At 54.0% G+C, this 18,023-nt stretch overlaps 1 protein-coding gene across 10 annotated transcripts in view; it reads left to right on the forward strand.

The window, feature by feature from the left end:
• The window catches only part of SULF2 (sulfatase 2), a 146,856-nt gene that overhangs the window by 108,751 nt on the left and 20,082 nt on the right, over positions 1–18,023 (forward strand). For all 10 annotated transcript variants that reach the window (XM_049699709.1, XM_004272955.3, XM_049699710.1 and 7 more), the window contains 7 exons: positions 821–990; positions 5,581–5,731; positions 6,911–7,086; positions 11,509–11,637; positions 13,062–13,118; positions 14,323–14,452; positions 16,337–16,529. In XM_049699709.1, coding sequence (XP_049555666.1) covers positions 821–990; positions 5,581–5,731; positions 6,911–7,086; positions 11,509–11,637; positions 13,062–13,118; positions 14,323–14,452; positions 16,337–16,529 — 1,006 coding nt within the window. The remainder of the gene's footprint in view (positions 1–820; positions 991–5,580; positions 5,732–6,910; positions 7,087–11,508; positions 11,638–13,061; positions 13,119–14,322; positions 14,453–16,336; positions 16,530–18,023) is intronic.

The raw sequence follows: 18,023 nt of genomic DNA on the forward strand, positions 1-18,023 counted from the left end.
GCTGAAAGTGAACTCCAATGATATAACAATAGATCTTCCCATGCCCAGCTCCTCATCACTCAGGTCTCAGCTCCAATGTCACCTCCTCAGAGAGGCCCTCCCTGATTGCCCCAGCTAAAGTATTCCTCCCACTCCAGCTCCCAGTTACTCTTTGTCACATTTTGTCTAATTTCCTTCTTCTGTCACACATCGTCACTATCTTGGCTCTTCGTTTATACGTTTGTCTGCTCCCGCCCCCAGTACAGACCCTCCAGGACTGCAGGGATGTATCCACCCTGCATGATGGTATCCCTGGAGCCTTGAAGAGACTTCAGGCTTAGGGACCAGCACTCAGGAGGCCTGGCTGCAACATGTATCAGCTGTGTGACATTAGGCAATTCACTTAACTTCTCTGGGTCTTCATTTCCTGTTCTGGAAAACAGGGTTTATCATCACACCTACATTCTAGGACTATATAAGAATTAAACAAGCTAATACATGTAAACACAGAACAATTCCTGGAGCGCCATAAGAACTCAATAGTGTTAGCTATTATTATTTTAAGATCTGTCACGAATGAATGACAAATTGTAATTCCTCTCCCGTCCTCCCTAACCCCTTCTCTGCTTTTTTTTTCTGTTGTGCATAACATCATTTGACATTCCCTGTTTTACTTGCTTATTTATTGTCTGTTTGCCCCTAGACCGTCGGCTCTGCGAGGGATTGTCTATTTTGGTCACTGCTGTGTCCCCGATGCCCGGCACGGCACCTGGCACATGGCAGGCACTCAGCACGGATGCCCAGCTCCTCATACCTTCTCCTGTCTCTCCCCACCCCCCAGGACTACCTGACAGACCTGATCACCAACGACAGCGTGAGCTTCTTCCGTACATCCAAGAAGATGTACCCGCACAGGCCTGTTCTCATGGTCATCAGCCACGCAGCCCCTCACGGCCCCGAGGACTCGGCCCCCCAGTACTCAAGCCTCTTCCCCAACGCGTCTCAGCACATGTAAGCTTCGGGGCGCTGCCTCCAGAGCTGCTGGGTGGCACGAAGGTGGGAGGGTCCGGCTCGGTCACAGTGATGTAATGACAGAGACGAGGCTGCCTCTTGTCTCTAATCCTCCCGGTTTAAAGAAGCCAGGGACACACAGCTGATCTCTGAGGAAACTGGGATACAGATCCAGTAATAACAACGCAAAGCAGGCAACAAGAGTTTTTAACTTGGGACCCACATCCTCCCACCGAGAGGTCTGTGGGTAGAACAGCATTTCAGGTGTATACCCGTATAATAGTTTTCCTTTGCAATCTGTGTATTTTATTTTGCACATTTTAAAACACTTTTGAGAAAGGGTCCATAGCTTCATCAGACTACTAATATATTCACAGCCTTTATAAGCTGTTGATTCCATGGCAGGCTCTGTGCTAAGCCCTGTACATTGCAGTGAATCCCTGAATATTCCCAGTGACCCTTGGTGTATCAGTTATCTATTGCTGCATAACAAGTTACCCCGAAATTGAGCAACTTAAAACACCAACGCATATCACCGCACAGTGTCTGTGAGTCAGGAATCTGGGAGTGGCCTATCTGGAAGGTTCTAGCTCAGGGTCTCCCGAGGTTGTGAAAAAGGTGTCAGCTGGGGCTGCCGCCATCTGAGGCTTGCCTGGGGCTCACTCACACGGCTGCCCCTCAACTAGCAGATCTCACCATCGGACTGATGCAGTCTTTTATAACCTAATCTCAAAGTGACACACCATCTCTCCCACATTCTATTGGTTGCCCAGACCAGTGCTCCTGCAGTATGGGAGGGGGTACAAGTGTGTGATTACCAGGAAGTGGGGGCTATTGAGGGCTCTCTTGGAGGCTGCTTGTCACACTTGGTATTCCCATTTTACCAACGGGAAGACCGAGGCACAGAGAGGTGAGGTAACTCCCCTAAGGTCACCCAGCTGGTAAATGGCAGAGCTCGAATTCAAATCCGGCGCCCGTTCCTGCCTCCCATCTCTCTGCCCACCCCTCCAGTCCTCCTCCCTCCAGCTGGCTAGTAAATCCTTCTGGAAAGTTCTTCTGCTTTTCTCTGCCTCAGACCACCTCCTGCTTAGCAGCAATACTCAGCAGCCCTTGCTGTGACATTGGGGCGACAAGGACTGGGTGATTTGGAGTCCGCCTGAATATTCCGGGTGTTTAATTTTCATTGCCATCAGAATGCACTGCCCTCCTCAACCCCCTTGCCGTGATTACTTTCTGACAGAGCCCAGAGTGGCTCCGAGAGGATGAGGCAGTGTGTTAACCTGCTGATCCCCTGGTCTTTGGGGAGCAGGATTTGACAGATGGTGGAGAACTGCATTCCAGGGACTGCAGCACCCCTCTCACTCCGCAGACGGCAGCACTGCCTCTCTGCACATCTGCCGTGGCTGTCCCCCACCCCAGCCCTCTCCTCCTGCCTGAGATGCCAGCCTTCCACCCTCACCCACAGCCCATCTTTGAGGGAGGGGGCATGTGGCCAACTCAGTGCCCCTAAGGGAGGAGCCGCAGAGTGGGGGAAGGTACACTTTGCTTCTTCAGTGTCTCCTCTAAAAGGGGTGCTGGCACCCTGCCCCCCAGCAGCCCTGGAGTTTCATGATGAGATGGTTTGACATTGCCTGCTCATTTATTTTCCCTTTGAAATGAAAATTATAGAAATTGAACATGAGCAACGCCTGCTGCCATTACTTACCCAGAGCACCCCCTGTGCCTTATTAGGGCTATGTTCGAAAGGCTCTCTTATCTCTGGGGTATAATCATTTTCAAAACAAAACCCAAAACCAGAAAGTTCTGCAGCTGGGATGTTTAATTATGACAGTCAGGAGAGCTGAAGAGGGGACAGAGTTCCAGATCTTTCTATCACAAGACTCCTGTCAGAGACTCTCACCCCATCAAGCCTTGTGCCATGTTCTCGGGCTGGGCTTGTGGGTTCTGAAAAATGCTGCTCGTTGCGATGTGGTCCCACTGCACCAGCCCAGGGCCCCATCCACCCCCCAGCCAGCTCCGTACACGCACAGAGATGCAAACAGATGCACGCAGACACACACAAACACATACACACACAGATACAGACACAAATACGCAAAGATACAAATAGATACATACAGATATAGACACAGATACACAAATGCACACAGACACACAGAACTCAGACACAAACACACACAAAGATACAAATAAATACACAGACATATATAGACACAAATGCACATACAAACACAGGCATATACATACAAGCACATATACGGACACACAGATACACATACACACAGATATGCAGACATACACAGAAACACACGCAGATACAAAGATACAAGCACATATACACACACACAAACGCACATAAAGATAAACACAGATACACACAAACATGAAGATACACAAGCATACAGACACGCACACACAGAAACAGACACACAAACATACACAGAGACACACACAGACAAAAGACACATAGGCACACGCACCCACAGCCCCCAGAGCTTCCTCTGACGCGTGGCATCTGAATGGGTTCACGGACGCTCCGTTTATCACGCCTGGGAGCCAGGCCCGAGCTCACATCCTCGGGGTGGGGCTGGGAGCCAGGGCTCCGGCCCCTCGGCCTCCAGACACACGGTGGGAGGGGCCGGAAGGGCCCCCAGCCCAAGAGGGGATGTTATGCTTCAGGCCGGTTGTGAACGAGCAGACATTCCTCGGATTCTTGTGGAGGTGAGGGTTTCCACTCTGTTCAGCAGGCATCTGGGTTCATGTGAAAATGTGACACCATCCCGGGGTAGCAGGGGGAGCCTGGCCTCAAGCAGGGGACCAGAAAGCCGGCCTCGGCCCCAAGCGGGACCCCAGGCTCCGCAGCCTGCTGGCCTCCAGATCCTGCTCGAAAGACGTCTCCAGAGAAAGGGCCTCCGAAATCAGACTCTTGACAGACTCACCCCTCACTGTTCTCAAGGGCAGACACCAGCCCGAGAGAATCTAAGAGATTCAGGGATGATTGCTCAAAATTACATCCTGAATTGGGCCCCTGGGGCCACGGGAACAATTTTCCCAAAACCCCCAACAGCCCCGAGGGCATCTCTTTGTGCAGCCCCTGGCCCAACAGCACCCCTCCAGCTCCTCGGTGGGGGAGGGCGGCGAGGGGGGGCGGCCCTGCTCCTGGGATGTTCTACACGAGGGTCAGGCCCTAAGCGGGCCCACAGGAGAGAGCGGCATTTCTCATAATCAAAGGAGGCCAGCCGGCGGCAGGAGACCAGCCAGAAACTCAAGCAAGGTCCAGGAGGAATCTTATGACTCACCCCCGCTCTACATAGCAACAGTCTCCACAACTATCAGGCTGTACCACAAGCCGCAGTGTCCTTCCTTCTACCCCGGGGAGGGAGGGGCTGAGGTCCTGACGAAGGAAGGGAGTCTGGGGCCCTCCTACCCTCCCCCACGCCCTGCAGCCCTTGCCCGCTGAAGCGCCATCTCGAAAAGCTTTTTGTCTTCAAGCAGTGGAAACTTCCTCTCTTTGCAGCTTTGCCTGGGGAGGGGGTGGGTAAGACCTGAGGGGAACCTGACCCTCAAGGATCACCAGACCCAGTGCGAGGGACACCCAGCCTTGTGGGGTTTCCCACTCCTGGAGCTCAAACCCCAGCTCTGCCTTTGGCAAGTCTGTCCCCTCACTGAGCCTCCGTGTCCGCATGTCTCACACAAGGAGAAGGAAAGCACCAGCTCCTAGGACTGTTCTGAGTATTGAATGAGATGATGTAGGCAAACCCTTCCGGGTGTGGCCAGCGCATGGTCAGTGCCCATTCGGGGCTGGTCAAAGATTCCCATGTATTTGTTCGTTTATCATTAGGCATCACAGCTGACCCCACAGCACAAGTCACAGAGGCCAGTGGCTCCACCGTCCACTCAGTGAGACCATGGGCAGGTCTCGGAACTCCTCTGACCCCGTTTCCTCTTTTGTAAATGGGAAATTAAACCACGCGGGAAGAATAGCTGTGACAGCTAAGGCAGAGAACGTGGCGTGTCCCAAATGGACACATTCAGGCACCATCCTCACAGTTTTGCCTTTATGAACCTAATTTTTAACCAGTTTCCTCTTTTTTAACCAAAATCTATTGCAAAAGGAAATTCGGTAGTCACGCCTTAATTAACCACGATAACTGTCATTTGCCATCTACCCAAGGTAACTGAAGAGTAAGTGCAGTGCTAGTAAATTAGAGTTGGTTGCTGTGCCCACAGGAGGCCCTCTCCTTTCAAAAGGGAGGCGAGCAGATTCTAGAGAGGTGCTGAGGAGAGCCCAGCACAGACTGAGACTTTAGCCTTCACGTGATGGGCGTGCTGACCGGGCTTAAGTGGGAGCGACGTTCTCCCTTTGGGGCCCCAGTCTTCCCACGTGCACGCCCCGCATGTGGAGAGATGCTGACCTAACGTGGGGCAGAGCCCCCAACGCTCTGGCGTCCAGATGGGGGCGGCTTCACCCTGAGCTGCAGCCCCAGCGCGGGGAGGCTGCTCCCCTGAGGCGTGGGGGGACCTGGGGGCGGGGCCCAGGCACCCCCGACCCCCGGCCTGACCTGACCTCTGTGCCTGTCTGCCCGCCAGCACCCCGAGTTACAACTATGCACCCAACCCCGACAAGCACTGGATCATGCGCTACACGGGGCCCATGAAGCCCATCCACATGCAGTTCACCAACATGCTGCAGCGGAAGCGCCTGCAGACCCTCCTGTCCGTGGATGACTCCATGGAGACGGTAGGCCGCCCTCCCCCCGAGCATCCCAGCCACGCCAGGCCGGCAGCCTCCCTGCCCCTCCCCCCACACCCCTCCGAGCATCATCATCTGGAGAGGAATGGAAACAGGCAGAAGGAAAAGGCACCCTTCCAGGCCAGGGAAACAGCTCTGAGCAATCCAGACGAACCCCCTGCCCTCGGGGAGCTTGTATTCCAGCTCTGCTCTGTTCACTGTAGGAGCCGCCTGCAGCTGCGGACGTTTTTTTAGCAACTTTATGGGGCTATGATCCACAGACCCCTTAGCTCACCCAATTCAAGTGTACGTTTCAGTGGTTTTCATATGTCTGCAGGGTTGTACGATCACGGTCGATTTTAGAAGTTCCATCACCCCAGACAGAAACCCCGCAGCCCTTAGCCATTACCCAAAACTCCCCTCACCTCACCCCTCCGCCTTAGCCACCTGCTCGTCTACTTTGTGTCTCTGTGGATCCTGGACATTTCATGTAAGACGAGTCCTACAACATGTGGTCACTCAGTGTGATGATTTCAAGGTTCATCCAGGTGGGAGCGTGTTCAGCGCTTCATTTTTTATTACTATTATTGCTAAATAATACTCCATTGCATGGATATATTTCTTAAATTTTATCCATGACTATTTAAATTCAGTAAAATACAATGAAATTTCAAATTTAATCTCTCAGGTGCACTGGCCGCGTTTGAAGTGCTGAATAACCAAGTGTGGCTGGTGCCAGCTTTCTGCCAGCGTTGCAGAAAGTTCTGTTGCACAGCACTGTGGGTAGATCACAGACTCCTGCCCCAGGCCATTCATTCATTCACTCATTCACCCAACAGCATTTGTCGAGTGCCAGCACACATGGGACCCAGCAGGGAATAAAATGACAGAAGTCCCTGCCCTGATGGGGCGTACATTCTGATGCAGGGACACAGTCTACGAATAAGTAGAAGAGAGGGAGGTGAGAAGTGCTGGGAAGACAAGTAAAGGGGGACAGGAGGTGGGGAGGCTACAGTGATGCATGGGTCAGCCCCAGGGGCCCCGCCGAGAGGTGACAGTTGAGCGAAGACCCGAAGCCGGAGGGACAGGGGCCTGAGCCCCCAGCACAGCATCGTGTTTTGGGACAGTGGGCCGGGCGCACTGCCCGCCTTCCCTCCGCGTGTCCTCACCACCCCGCCTGCGTTTCAGATTTACAACATGCTGGTGGAGACAGGTGAGCTGGACAACACGTATGTCGTGTACACCGCCGACCACGGCTACCACATCGGCCAGTTCGGCCTGGTGAAAGGGAAGTCCATGCCCTACGAGTTCGACATCAGGGTCCCGTTCTACGTTAGGGGCCCCAACGTGGAGGCCGGCTCGCTGTAAGTGCATCACCCACCCCTCCCCAGCACCCCAAAGTCCCAGGGAGGCCTCCAGGCTCCACTGGCACCCGGATGGGCAGGCAGCTCAGCGGGCAGCCCCGTGCCACTCCCCGGGGTGGCACACGATTCAGGCAGGTGGACCTCGGTGCCGAGCGAAACGGTGGTGATGCCACCCGGGGAGGATTGCCTACCCCTCTACTGGGGAAGGAGAGGCCGGGAGCTGTTAGCACCTGTGAAAACAGACCGTCCGTGGTGGGCACTGTGCCGGGGAATCGGGGACCTGGACTGTGTATGTGTCACCACCAATGCATGGGGTTGCCACCTCGACTTCTGTCTGGCCTGAGCGGTCTTTGGGTCTGGAGGTTGTCAGGGAGGAGCCCAGCCATCTCGGCCCGGGCGGCGTCATCCACTGAGATCAGCTGGGCCAGCTTGGCCGCAGCGCTAAGGGAAGCAGCCTCCCCCATCCTTCCTCGAGGGCCACGTGGGCCCTTGGCCAGCATTGCCCTTGGGTTAACCTTTGAAATGATATGTTCTGGCAGCAAAAATGCCGTGTCTGGGGCAGGGAGAGGTAGAGAGGCCAGGAATCACAGCAGCAGCGTCCTCGGGTGAGCCCAGACATCATGGAGACCAACTCGGACGTGTTTTGAAATGCAGATAAGTCACCGCTCAGGTGCGCATCAGGTCTGACTTCCCTCTGAGCCGAGACCACACACGGGCACGGACTCGGCTTTGTTCAGAATTCCTCCCGAAAGGGCGTTGGCGGCGCCGTCTTAGGACCAAGATGTTCCCACCGCCTGGGATGTTTGGTGGAAATTCCAGAAAGCAGACGGTGTGAGCTCTAGCCCAGCCTCATCACTGTTCCTCTGCCAACCTCATCAAATCCCTGCCTGTCTGGATTTCAGGGCCCCGCCTATAATAATAGCTATTATAGCGATAGCTGTGCTGATCCAGTGCTGATTCTTCAGGCTTTGGTCTAAGCACTTATATCCAGGTAATCCACTTACGCGTGACAGCAACCCTGTAAGGTGGATGCTAGGATTGTCCCTGTTTTAAACGCAAGGAAACAGAGGCACAGGTTAAGTTGCCTGAGGTTACATGGCACAGGGGGGAAGGAGCTGGAATTCGTCTCAAAACTGGGACTTTGATATTTGTAAATGTTTTTCCTTTTTAGGTAAGAATATATAGGACCATTAAAGTCACTGGGATTATTTGCTTTCGAAAAACAAAGGTGGACAGAACTATAATCCAGCATCTCTTATTGTATTGGTCAGCCTCAGAGTCTGTGATCTGGTTCTTAGGACCCAAAACCACAGAGAAAGAGAGTGCTAATGTCAGACTTGGGGCTGACAGCCAGGACTCCTTGAGTTGTGAATGGAAATGACTCTCAAAATGAACAAGGCAAATAAAATAAGATATGAGGAATGCAGTCACTAAAGTAACTGGAAAGTCCAAGGTTAGCGCTGGCTTCAGGTATGGTGGGATCCAGCAGTCACACAATGACAACAGGAAGCTCTCATTTTCCATCTCTCAGTCCTGCATCCTCTGAATTGGCTTCATTCTCAGGCCAGCTTTTTTCTCATGGTGGCAGGGTCACCACAACCCCAGACTTTTAGGCCATTCCGCTTGGGAAATGGCCTAAAAGTGGTTTGAACGGAAGCCCTGAGGCTGACTCTCACTGCCCTGACTGGTCACGTGTCCATCCCTGAGCCACTCACTGTAGCCAGGGTGATAGAAAACCTTGTGTGACCAGGCTGAGTACATCAGGCGGTGGAATCTGAATGGGGCCAGGTAGTGCCTCCAGAAGTGGAAACTCTTCCCACCAAGCAAGGTGTGGGTGCTGCGTGGGAAAAGCAGTCCTGTCCGTCCCACCCAGCCTGGGGGCAGCAGGACCCGTGGACGACCTCAGGTCAATCCAGCTGCTAGTTGCCAACATTCACCCTGGCGCCCCCTCACCCAACGGACTTTTCCAGCTCCCTCCTCCTGCCTGATTAAGTGGTCTGGTCACGCCTCTTGCTAGCTTCAAGCCCCTCCACCAGGCAGCCTCACCCACCTTCCCCAGCCTCACCCCCATGACCACCCCAGTGTCGCAGGAATGGGGACCCCTTCCAGAACCCAAGAGTGGGCTCTTGTCTAACACTCAGAAAGGAATTGTCCGAGGAGACACAGGTGCTGACAAAGCAAGAGAGAGAGCAGCCTCACTCTCTCTCTGAGACAGGGGAGAGCAGGAGGGCCAGGGACCCCAGGAGAACTGCTCTGCCACGTGGCTCACAGTCTGGGGTTTTACGGTAATGGGGTTAGTTTCCAGGTTGTCTCTGGCCAGTCATTCTGACTCAGGGTCCTTCCTGGTAGCCCGCACATCGCTCAACCAAGATAGATTCTAGCGAGAAGGATTCTGGGAGGTTGGTAGGACATACGGACTGGCGTCTCCTCTCTCCTTTTTTTTTTTTTTTTTTTTTTTTTTGTTTTTGTTTTTGTGGTACGCGGGCCTCTCACTACCGTGGCCTCTCCCGCTGCGGAGCACAGGCTCCGGACGCGCAGGCCCAGCGGCCATGGCTCACGGGCCCAGCCGCTCCACGGCACGTGGGATCCTCCCGGTCCGGGGCACGAACCCGCGTCCCCTGCATCAGCAGGCGGACTCCCAACCACTGCGCCACCAGGGAAGCCCTCCTCTCTCCTTTTGAACTTTCCCGAATTCTTCTGATTGGTGGTAGCATGTCAGTTCCGCGTTCCTTACCAGGACCTCCTGCTGTAAGATAACTCATGCAAATGGTTACTACCTGCCTGGTCAGGACGGGCGGTTTCAGTCAGTGGTTCCCCTGAAACCAGCACACCTGACTACCTGTCCAGTGTTCACAAGGTGCTGGGCTAGGGAGAGAGAGGAAGTGAAAGACATCCGAGACCCTCGGACCCAGGCCCTGCCCCCCAACCCCAGGGAACCAGACAGGGGCAGGGAGGGCACTGTGCCACCTTGATGGAGAATGTGTCCATGCGGCCATGATCCATCCAACCGGTGCAGGCCCTGTGCTGGGCACAGCCTGAAAGTCACTTAACCACCATGTCGGGAACACCCCATGTAGAAGCAGGACACGGGAGAAGTGACAGACGCATGGCAGCGGTAAATAACAAAACTCACTTAACTAACACTTACTGAGCACCTACTGTGTTCTCTAAGTGTAAAAGTACTACAGATAGAGAAGTGAACAAGACAGACAGAAACGTCTGCCTTCCCATTAGATTCTAATTGGGCAATAGACAACCAACCAGATAAATGAGTAAAATACATAGTAAAACGCGAGGGTGACAAGGCTTCAGGAGCAAGACAGAGCAAAGAAGGGGCCGAGCACGGGGAGGGGTGCAGTTCTAAATGGGGTCCTCAGGAAGGGCCTTGTGTCAGTAATCTGTGCTGTGTAACAAATCACTAGAAACTTAGCAACTGAAAGCAACACACATGCTTTATCTCAGAGTTTCTGTGGGTCAGAAGTCTAGGCGTAGCTTAGGTCGGTCCTCTGCTTAGGCTGAAATCAAGGCATCAGCCAGGGCTGCTGTCTCATCTGGAGGCTCAACTGGGGAAGGACCTGTTTCCCCACTCCGGGGGCTGTTTAAGTGCAAACAGAGGACTTGAACTCACACAGCCTGCCTCTCAGAGTACTCAGCAGGCGTCCTTGCTAGGGGCGATCTTATGGCAGCTTTGTTCTTCAAAGCCAGCCAGGGGAGACAAAGAAATGAGGGAGGGACAGCTAACAAGACAGAGTCGTGTGTCTCGTGACATCACCTTGGTCTGACATCCCCATCACCTTTGCCATGTTCCAGCGGTTCGGCCCACCTTCAAGGGGAGGGGATCACAGTGGGGTGTGAACCCCAGAGCATGGGGATCTTGGGGCCACTTGGTAATCGTTGAGGGAAGAACTAAAGGTGGTGAGTGAGAGTGCTCACTGGAGTCTGGAAGAAGAACATTCTGGGCAGAGGGGACACAAGGACAAAGGCCCTGAGGCCAGACTGTTCTTGGCCTTCTAGGAAAAGCAAGGGGGCCAGTGTTTGCCTCAGAGGTTCAGAGAAGGGTCCGAGGGAAGATCCAGGATTTGGGGTGTGTCTTAAAGGAAGGTGTCCTTTGCTCAGAGAGTGGGGGCAGGGAGGGCATTCCTGGCAGAAGAAACAGACAAGCAGAAGCCAGCTGGGGCCTGTGAAGTGCAGCCCCTGTGGTGGTGTGGCGGGTACAGGTTAGGGGTGGGGTTTAGCTGAATTGGGGCACAGAGGGGAGCTTTGACGGCTGAGGTGCAGGAGAGTGACACGATCAGTGGCAGCTTTCCCACCTTCAGGGCGTCAGCCCCTGGCGGTCTCCATCCCTCCGGCGGCCCCTCTCCCGAGGGAGGCTGGGTCATCACTGCCCAGGTGACTGAGTCCTGTTCTCCATGCCTCCCTCAGGAATCCCCACATTGTCCTCAACATTGACCTGGCCCCCACCATCCTGGACATCGCAGGACTGGACATCCCCTCGGATATGGACGGGAAATCCATCCTCAAGCTGCTGGACACAGAGCGGCCAGCAAATCGGTGAGGGGCCGGGGTGGGTGCTGGGGTACCGGGCATCCCGAACTGTACAAACTCGTGGCCGAGCCGTGTGGGTCTGAGAGGGGATATTTCCAAGGTCAGGAGCTGGGGCTCTAGGGCCCCCCATCCTGACCACTTAACCTGCCGTGGGAGAGAAGGAAGCCCCCTCTCTAAGAGTCCACCTTCCCAGCTGGAATATGGCCACGGTGACCAGTCAAGGACCCTCCAGCACTAAAATTGTATAAAACTTGAAAAAATATCCACACTAATTAAGCACGTACTATATGCCAGGCCTTTGCTATGCTTTGTAGGGGATTTTATCATTTTGATCTTCACGGTAACGCAGTGAGGTAGGCATTATTATGATCCCATCTTAGCAATTTGGAAATTGAATCCAGAGAAGTCAAGTGACTTGTCAGAGGTCTCTTAGCAGGTCTGGACCCAACTCCGGGCATTCAGCCTCTAGGCTACAGCTAGAGTCTCTTAATCGTCATGCTCTAAGGCCGGATGGTATGATGGGAACATATTCCTAGGTGTGCTGGAGGCAGAAAAAAGAACAGTGATGGTGAGCAAAAACTAGGTGGGAAGGTGAGTTGAGTCTGGCGGGGACAGGAAAGGAGGAGGACACTTTCACTGCTGCGGCAGCACCGACATCTAGTGGCCACCAGTGCTACTGCCCACTGAGTTAGCCTCACAGCACTGATGCAGCCTCCAGCTTGTATCTCCTGCAGCTCAGCGGGTCCAGCCCTGATGGGCACTGTCTGTCCACATCCGATTGTCCTGTAGGAGGAACCACCTCTGTTGAGCCTCCTCCCTCTGACTAGAAGGTGTTATGAGCTTTAAGAGTACAAAATGGGCATGTTTTGGGGGGCGGGGGCACTGGGTTGGGAGCCAGGACACCCGGGAGTCAGGTGCAGGATGGAAGCTTCCTCTCTCAGCCTGAGGCCCCATCTGGGAGATGGAAATGATAGAGTGAAACGACATGAAATGCACACTTAAATTACACAAATCCAACTGCAGAGGATCAAAGAGAAAAAAATCCTGCCAAAACACAATGTAATTAACCTGAAGTCAGGACAAGTTGCATCTGGTGCTGAACTAAAGAGGAAACGATCTCTTCTGACACTGGGGAACTGTTGGACTTCCTGGGAGGCACGGAGACACACACACACACGACTATGTGTGACTTAGAGCAACTTTGACCTGGGTCATTTCTGCCCCATGTACCTTCAGACCCAAGTCTCTGGGGAAATACAGCTCTGCCCTGGGGGGTGTGAGCATCCTCCGCTTGCCCCAACTGGCCCCCGGGTCTGTGCTGATTGTGAACCAAGGCTGGCTCTGAGCACCATCCCTGCCTCTGGGAGGACAGAGGGACACATGAGCCCCACACATTGATGAGAAGATGGAAGTGTGCTTTTTTCCCCCAGGTTTCACTTGAAAAAGAAGATGAGGGTCTGGCGGGACTCCTTCCTGGTGGAGAGAGGGTGAGTGCCAGGGCCTGGAGGAGCTGCCCCAGGACATTTGAGCTGAGCAGCACCTGGGTAACCCCCTTCTGCCCTGTCCCAGGAAGCACCTGGCAGCCCCACCTGCACCCATGATATTAAAGATCTCACTGTCGAGGGCAGGAGGGATCCCATTGCTATTATGACACCTTCCACCAGGGGCTGGGAATTTGTGTCCACAGCCTCCTGTATACAAGGAAGCCCGTTCGCTTTTCCTATGGTTGACATAGAATTTGCATCTGGAGGCCACCTGTATCCTTCAGACACGTTTTGTCCTGTCTGTATAATGTCTCACATGCTTTTTAACTTATTGCCAACTCATGTAATTTGGGAGAATTTTTATTAAATCCCCATTTCCTTTTATTTCTTTTTTTGAATTTTTGAATTTTATTTTATTTATTTTTTTATACAGCAGGTTCTTATTAGTCATCCATTTTATACACATCAGTGTATACATGTCAATCCCAATCTCCCAATTCATCACACCACCACCACCACCCCCTGCCGCTTTCCCCCCTTGGTGTCCATACGTTTGTTCTCTGCATCTGTGTCTCAATTTCTGCCCTGCAAACCGGTTCATCTGTACCATTTTTCTAGGTTCCACATATATGTGTTAATATACGACATCTGTTTTTCTCTTTCTGACTTACTTCGCTCTGTATGACAGTCTCTAGATCCATCCACGTCTCTACAAATGACCCAATTTCGTTCCTTTTTATGGCTAATATTCCATTTATATATGTGCCACATCTTCTTTATCAATTCGTCTGTCGATGGGCATTTAGGTTGCTTCCATGACCTGGCTATTGTAAATAGTGCTGCAATGAACGTTGGGGTGCACGTGTCTTTTTGAATTATGGTTTTCTCTGGGTATATGCCCAGTAGTGGGATTGCTGGGTCGTATGGTAATTGTTTTTAGTTTTTTAAGGAACCTCCATACTGTTCTCCATAGTGGCTGTATCAATTTACATTCCCACCAACAGTGCAAGAGGGTTCCCTTTTCTCCACACGCTCTCCAGCATTTGTTGTTTGTAGAAAATCCCCATTTCTTAAGTCTGTTGACAATCAGAAGATGTGGCCCGGCTGGACCTGCATCCTCCATGGTGACCCTATAGCGGGGCTGAGCGGGGCCGTGCACTCCTCCAGGGCTGGGCGGCCAGCCCCACTTCCGCTCTCTGCCCCACAGCAAACTGCTCCACAAGAGGGACAGTGACAAGGTGGATGCCCCGGAGGAGAACTTCCTGCCCAAGTACCAGCGTGTGAAAGACCTGTGTCAGCGGGCCGAGTACCAGACCGCGTGCGAGCAGCTGGGGCAGGTGAGGATGCTCGGCTGGTGCCCTGGGGCTGGGGATGGTACCCCTGCCCTCCCTTCTTCCCTCCCAGTGGCCACCCCGGCTAACCACGACCCAGGTCTGCTCCTCGGCCTTCAGACCAGCGGAGCCAGTGGGGCCAGCGCCCCTGCTGATGTGTGAGACGCAGGGTGATGCCAGGTGGTACAGGCGACACTCAGAAAGTTCTTCCAATCCTGCTCACATTAGAGGCAAAGTCTCCTGGGGGTGCACGTGTGTCTTTAGCTGCTGTGACTCATGCCCAATCCCTCTTTAACAAAGACATAGCCAACCTCTGCACAGTATTTACAAAGTTAAATAACCATTTACATTGTATTCACTCTCCCAGAGCATCATTGTGGCTGGTTTTCCACTTATATAGGAATAATAGGAAATTACCTTTTTAAGTAAATAAGTTTTAAAAATGTGAATTGATTTCAAGAGAAATATTAAGGAAATTATAATCCAAGTAGTATTTAGAGGTAGCAGAAACTGTGACTGATGTTTCGGAGAGTCTGAACTTTCTGAGGAGGCCGAGGTGGGCGCTGGGGAGGAGAGGGGAGGGGTGGGGGCAGAACCTTGTAAAGAGGGACCCAAGCAGGAGGCGCGGTTCGGAGGTTGCGGGGAGGGGAGGGCTGACGAGCAAGCAGGGCAGACAGGAGGTGCTTCCCTGCCTCAGTCTGTGAGCTGGGACTTTGAGCTCGTCCACAGCGGCTCAGGCCTGAAGATGCATGCCTGTTTCACCAGTAAGAATAAGTAAAGCCAGGGCCTCCCCATTCCATTTCTCATTAATAGACCAAGGCTGCCAAGGCCAGGGCATGAGCTGGGTGGGTCTCACAGGCTGCATCCAGGCAGCTCTGTCTTATCACTAGACTCAGAATTAGCAGCCACCTGTCCTCGTGGCTGTGCCCCCGGCCACCCAGCGTTTGTTCACAACCCCCGACCCCTCCCCATGCTCTGGAGGGCATCTTGTCTGTGCCGCTGAGCGAGAGCTTTGGTTTACACTGGAGCGGCATTCAGTGCTGCCTCTGTAGCCGGGGACGGTTCCAGGCACTGGGGCAGCAACAGCCTCAGACGCCCTGGACAGAAAGCCCTGCCCTCCTGGAGCTGATGATCTGGGCAGATCCCAGAAGCGGTTCCGATTTCAGTTCTGAGCTACAAGAAATGAGCCAATGAGACCAAGGGGCCCTTTGTCCCCCTGGGATTGTTGTCGAATCCCCCTGCTGGTCCATCCCCCCTCTCTCCCTGCAGATTGAGGGTCTGGTAGTCCCAGGAAGGGGAGAGGGCAAGTATCGGCATCTGCAGAACAGATTATCTGAGCGCACTGCTTAACCCAAAGGAAAGGAGCGCCGGGGGTGGGTTGGGGGCCTAGACTGGCAGCGGAGGCATCGAGCCATGGCCCCCAGACTTACAGCTCTAGGTCCTCCAGAACCCCAGCCCAGCCCAGACATTCCCCTGCCGGCGGATGCAGTCACGGCCCTGCTCAACTGCCCTCCCTCCCCCATCCCCCCAGCCCCAGTGCCACTGCCCGTCTCATGCTGCACCTTCCAGGAAGGCCCTTCCCTGCACACGAGCCGTGCCCTGCGGCCCCGGAGCTTCGCTTAGAGGGGCCTCCCTGTGACTGGGCTCACCCTCGGCCACAGCGCATCACCCTGGGTACCATTTCTGTGCTCCTCCCACGGTGGACAGGTGTCCATCCATGATGGAGCAGCTCGTTCCAATCACAGAGCCCGTTTGAGCCCGTGTCCAGCTAAGGCCGCTAGAGGGAAGTCTCCGGGGTGGACGGGAACGGTGGGGCAGCCGCCCGTCAGGAGAAGCGGCCGAGCAGGTTGGCCCAGGCCCGGAGGGCTGAGGACCCGGTGTGTCTTGCAGAAGTGGCAGTGCGTGGAGGACGCATCGGGGAAACTGAAGCTGCACAAATGCAAGGGCCCCGCACGGCCCGGGGGCAGGGCCGTCTCCAACCTGGTGCCCAAGTACTACGCACAGGGCGGCGAGGCCTGCGTCTGCGACAGCGGGGATGTGCAGCTCAGCCTGTCCGGACGCCGGAAGAAGCTCTTCAAGAAGAGTACGCAGGACGGGAGGGGAGGGACCGCACCTGGGCAGCCCTAGTAGTTCCTTCAAACGGATCCACATCCCACCCCTCTCGATCCACCCGTCCCTGGGGGCAGAGAGTAGTAAAGAAGGAAGATAAGCTGACCGTGTCCAGGGCCAAGAAGAGCAGGACCGTAAAGAGAAAGTGAGGAGAGAGGGATACGGCCCCAGACCACGTGGTGGGGCCCCTCTGAGACCAGAAAGAAGCCCCCGGAGGGTTTTGAGCAGAGGAGCCGGGATCAGATTTGTGTTGTCAAAGGATCCCTCCAGCTGCACTCCGGGCACTGGACGGGTTCACTTGCAAAGTGGCACAACATTTCGAGTCACCCAACGTGCAGGCTCCCAGCCGAGGTTGGGCCAAGGTGGGCTCTGCCTTCTCCCTTCAGCCCTCATGTCTATTTAGTGTCATGTTTGCGGTATTTCATACCTTTTTTTGGTGACTTCCCTATCTAAAGTGGCCCCAAGGTGGCGCTGACATCCTGTGTCGGGTCCCCAAGCCCAGGGCGGCTGTGATGTGCTTTATGGAGGGGAACACGTAAGTGAGAAAGCTTCCTTCAGGCCTGAGTCTTGGTGCTGCTGCCGTGAGTTCAATGTCGGTGAATCAACACGTGCGTTAAATCGGGCGTCTTTTTTTTTTTTTTTAATTTATTATTTATGTATTTATTTTTGGCTGCATTGGGTCTTCGTTGCTGTGCGCGGGCTTTCTCTAGTTGCGGCGAGCGGAGGCTACTCTTCGTTGCGGTGCGCAGGCCCATCACTGGCCGTGTGATGGCTTCTCTTGTTGTGGAGCACGGGCTCAGTAGTTGTGGCGCACGGGCTTAGTTGCTCCGCGGCGTGTGGGATCTTCCCGGACCAGGGCTCAAACCCGTGTCCCTTACAGGCAGATTCTTAACCACTACGCCACCAGGGAAGCCCAAATCGGGTGTCTTTAAACAGAGACACACATGCAGTAAGGCCCAGTACTGATGGTGGACAAGCGTGTTGTGACCCGAAGCTCGCAGGAATCTTACCCCGTATTTCCCCCAGGAGCACTGGTTCCACACTCGCTAGTTCAGCATCAAGGTGACGCTATAGAACAGGACCACCGCGAATGACGGGAATCGACTATACAGTTGACCCCGAACCATGCGGGTTTGAACTCCACAGGTCCGCTTGCACATGGATATTCTTTGACAGTAAATACTACAGTTCTCCACTGTCTGTGGTTCGTTGAATCCACAGATGCAGAGAAACCACGGATACGGGGCTCTGACCATAAGTTATACACAGATGAACCCCACGTTTTTCGAGGGTCAACTGTACTTTGCAAGGAGGAAGAGCCCCCCATCCCAACTGGAGAAGCTGCCTTAACCTTCACCCCTCCCCCCAGCAGGGGCTGAAGAAGGACAGAAAGTTAGAAAACCAGCAAGCAGAGGAGGGGAAGGGGGGACCTGGCTGCAAGACGCAGCTGTCACACTGGGTAGTCATG

This window comes from Orcinus orca, chromosome 16, assembly GCF_937001465.1.
Source record: "Orcinus orca chromosome 16, mOrcOrc1.1, whole genome shotgun sequence".
NCBI classification, from domain to species: Eukaryota; Metazoa; Chordata; class Mammalia; order Artiodactyla; family Delphinidae; genus Orcinus; species Orcinus orca.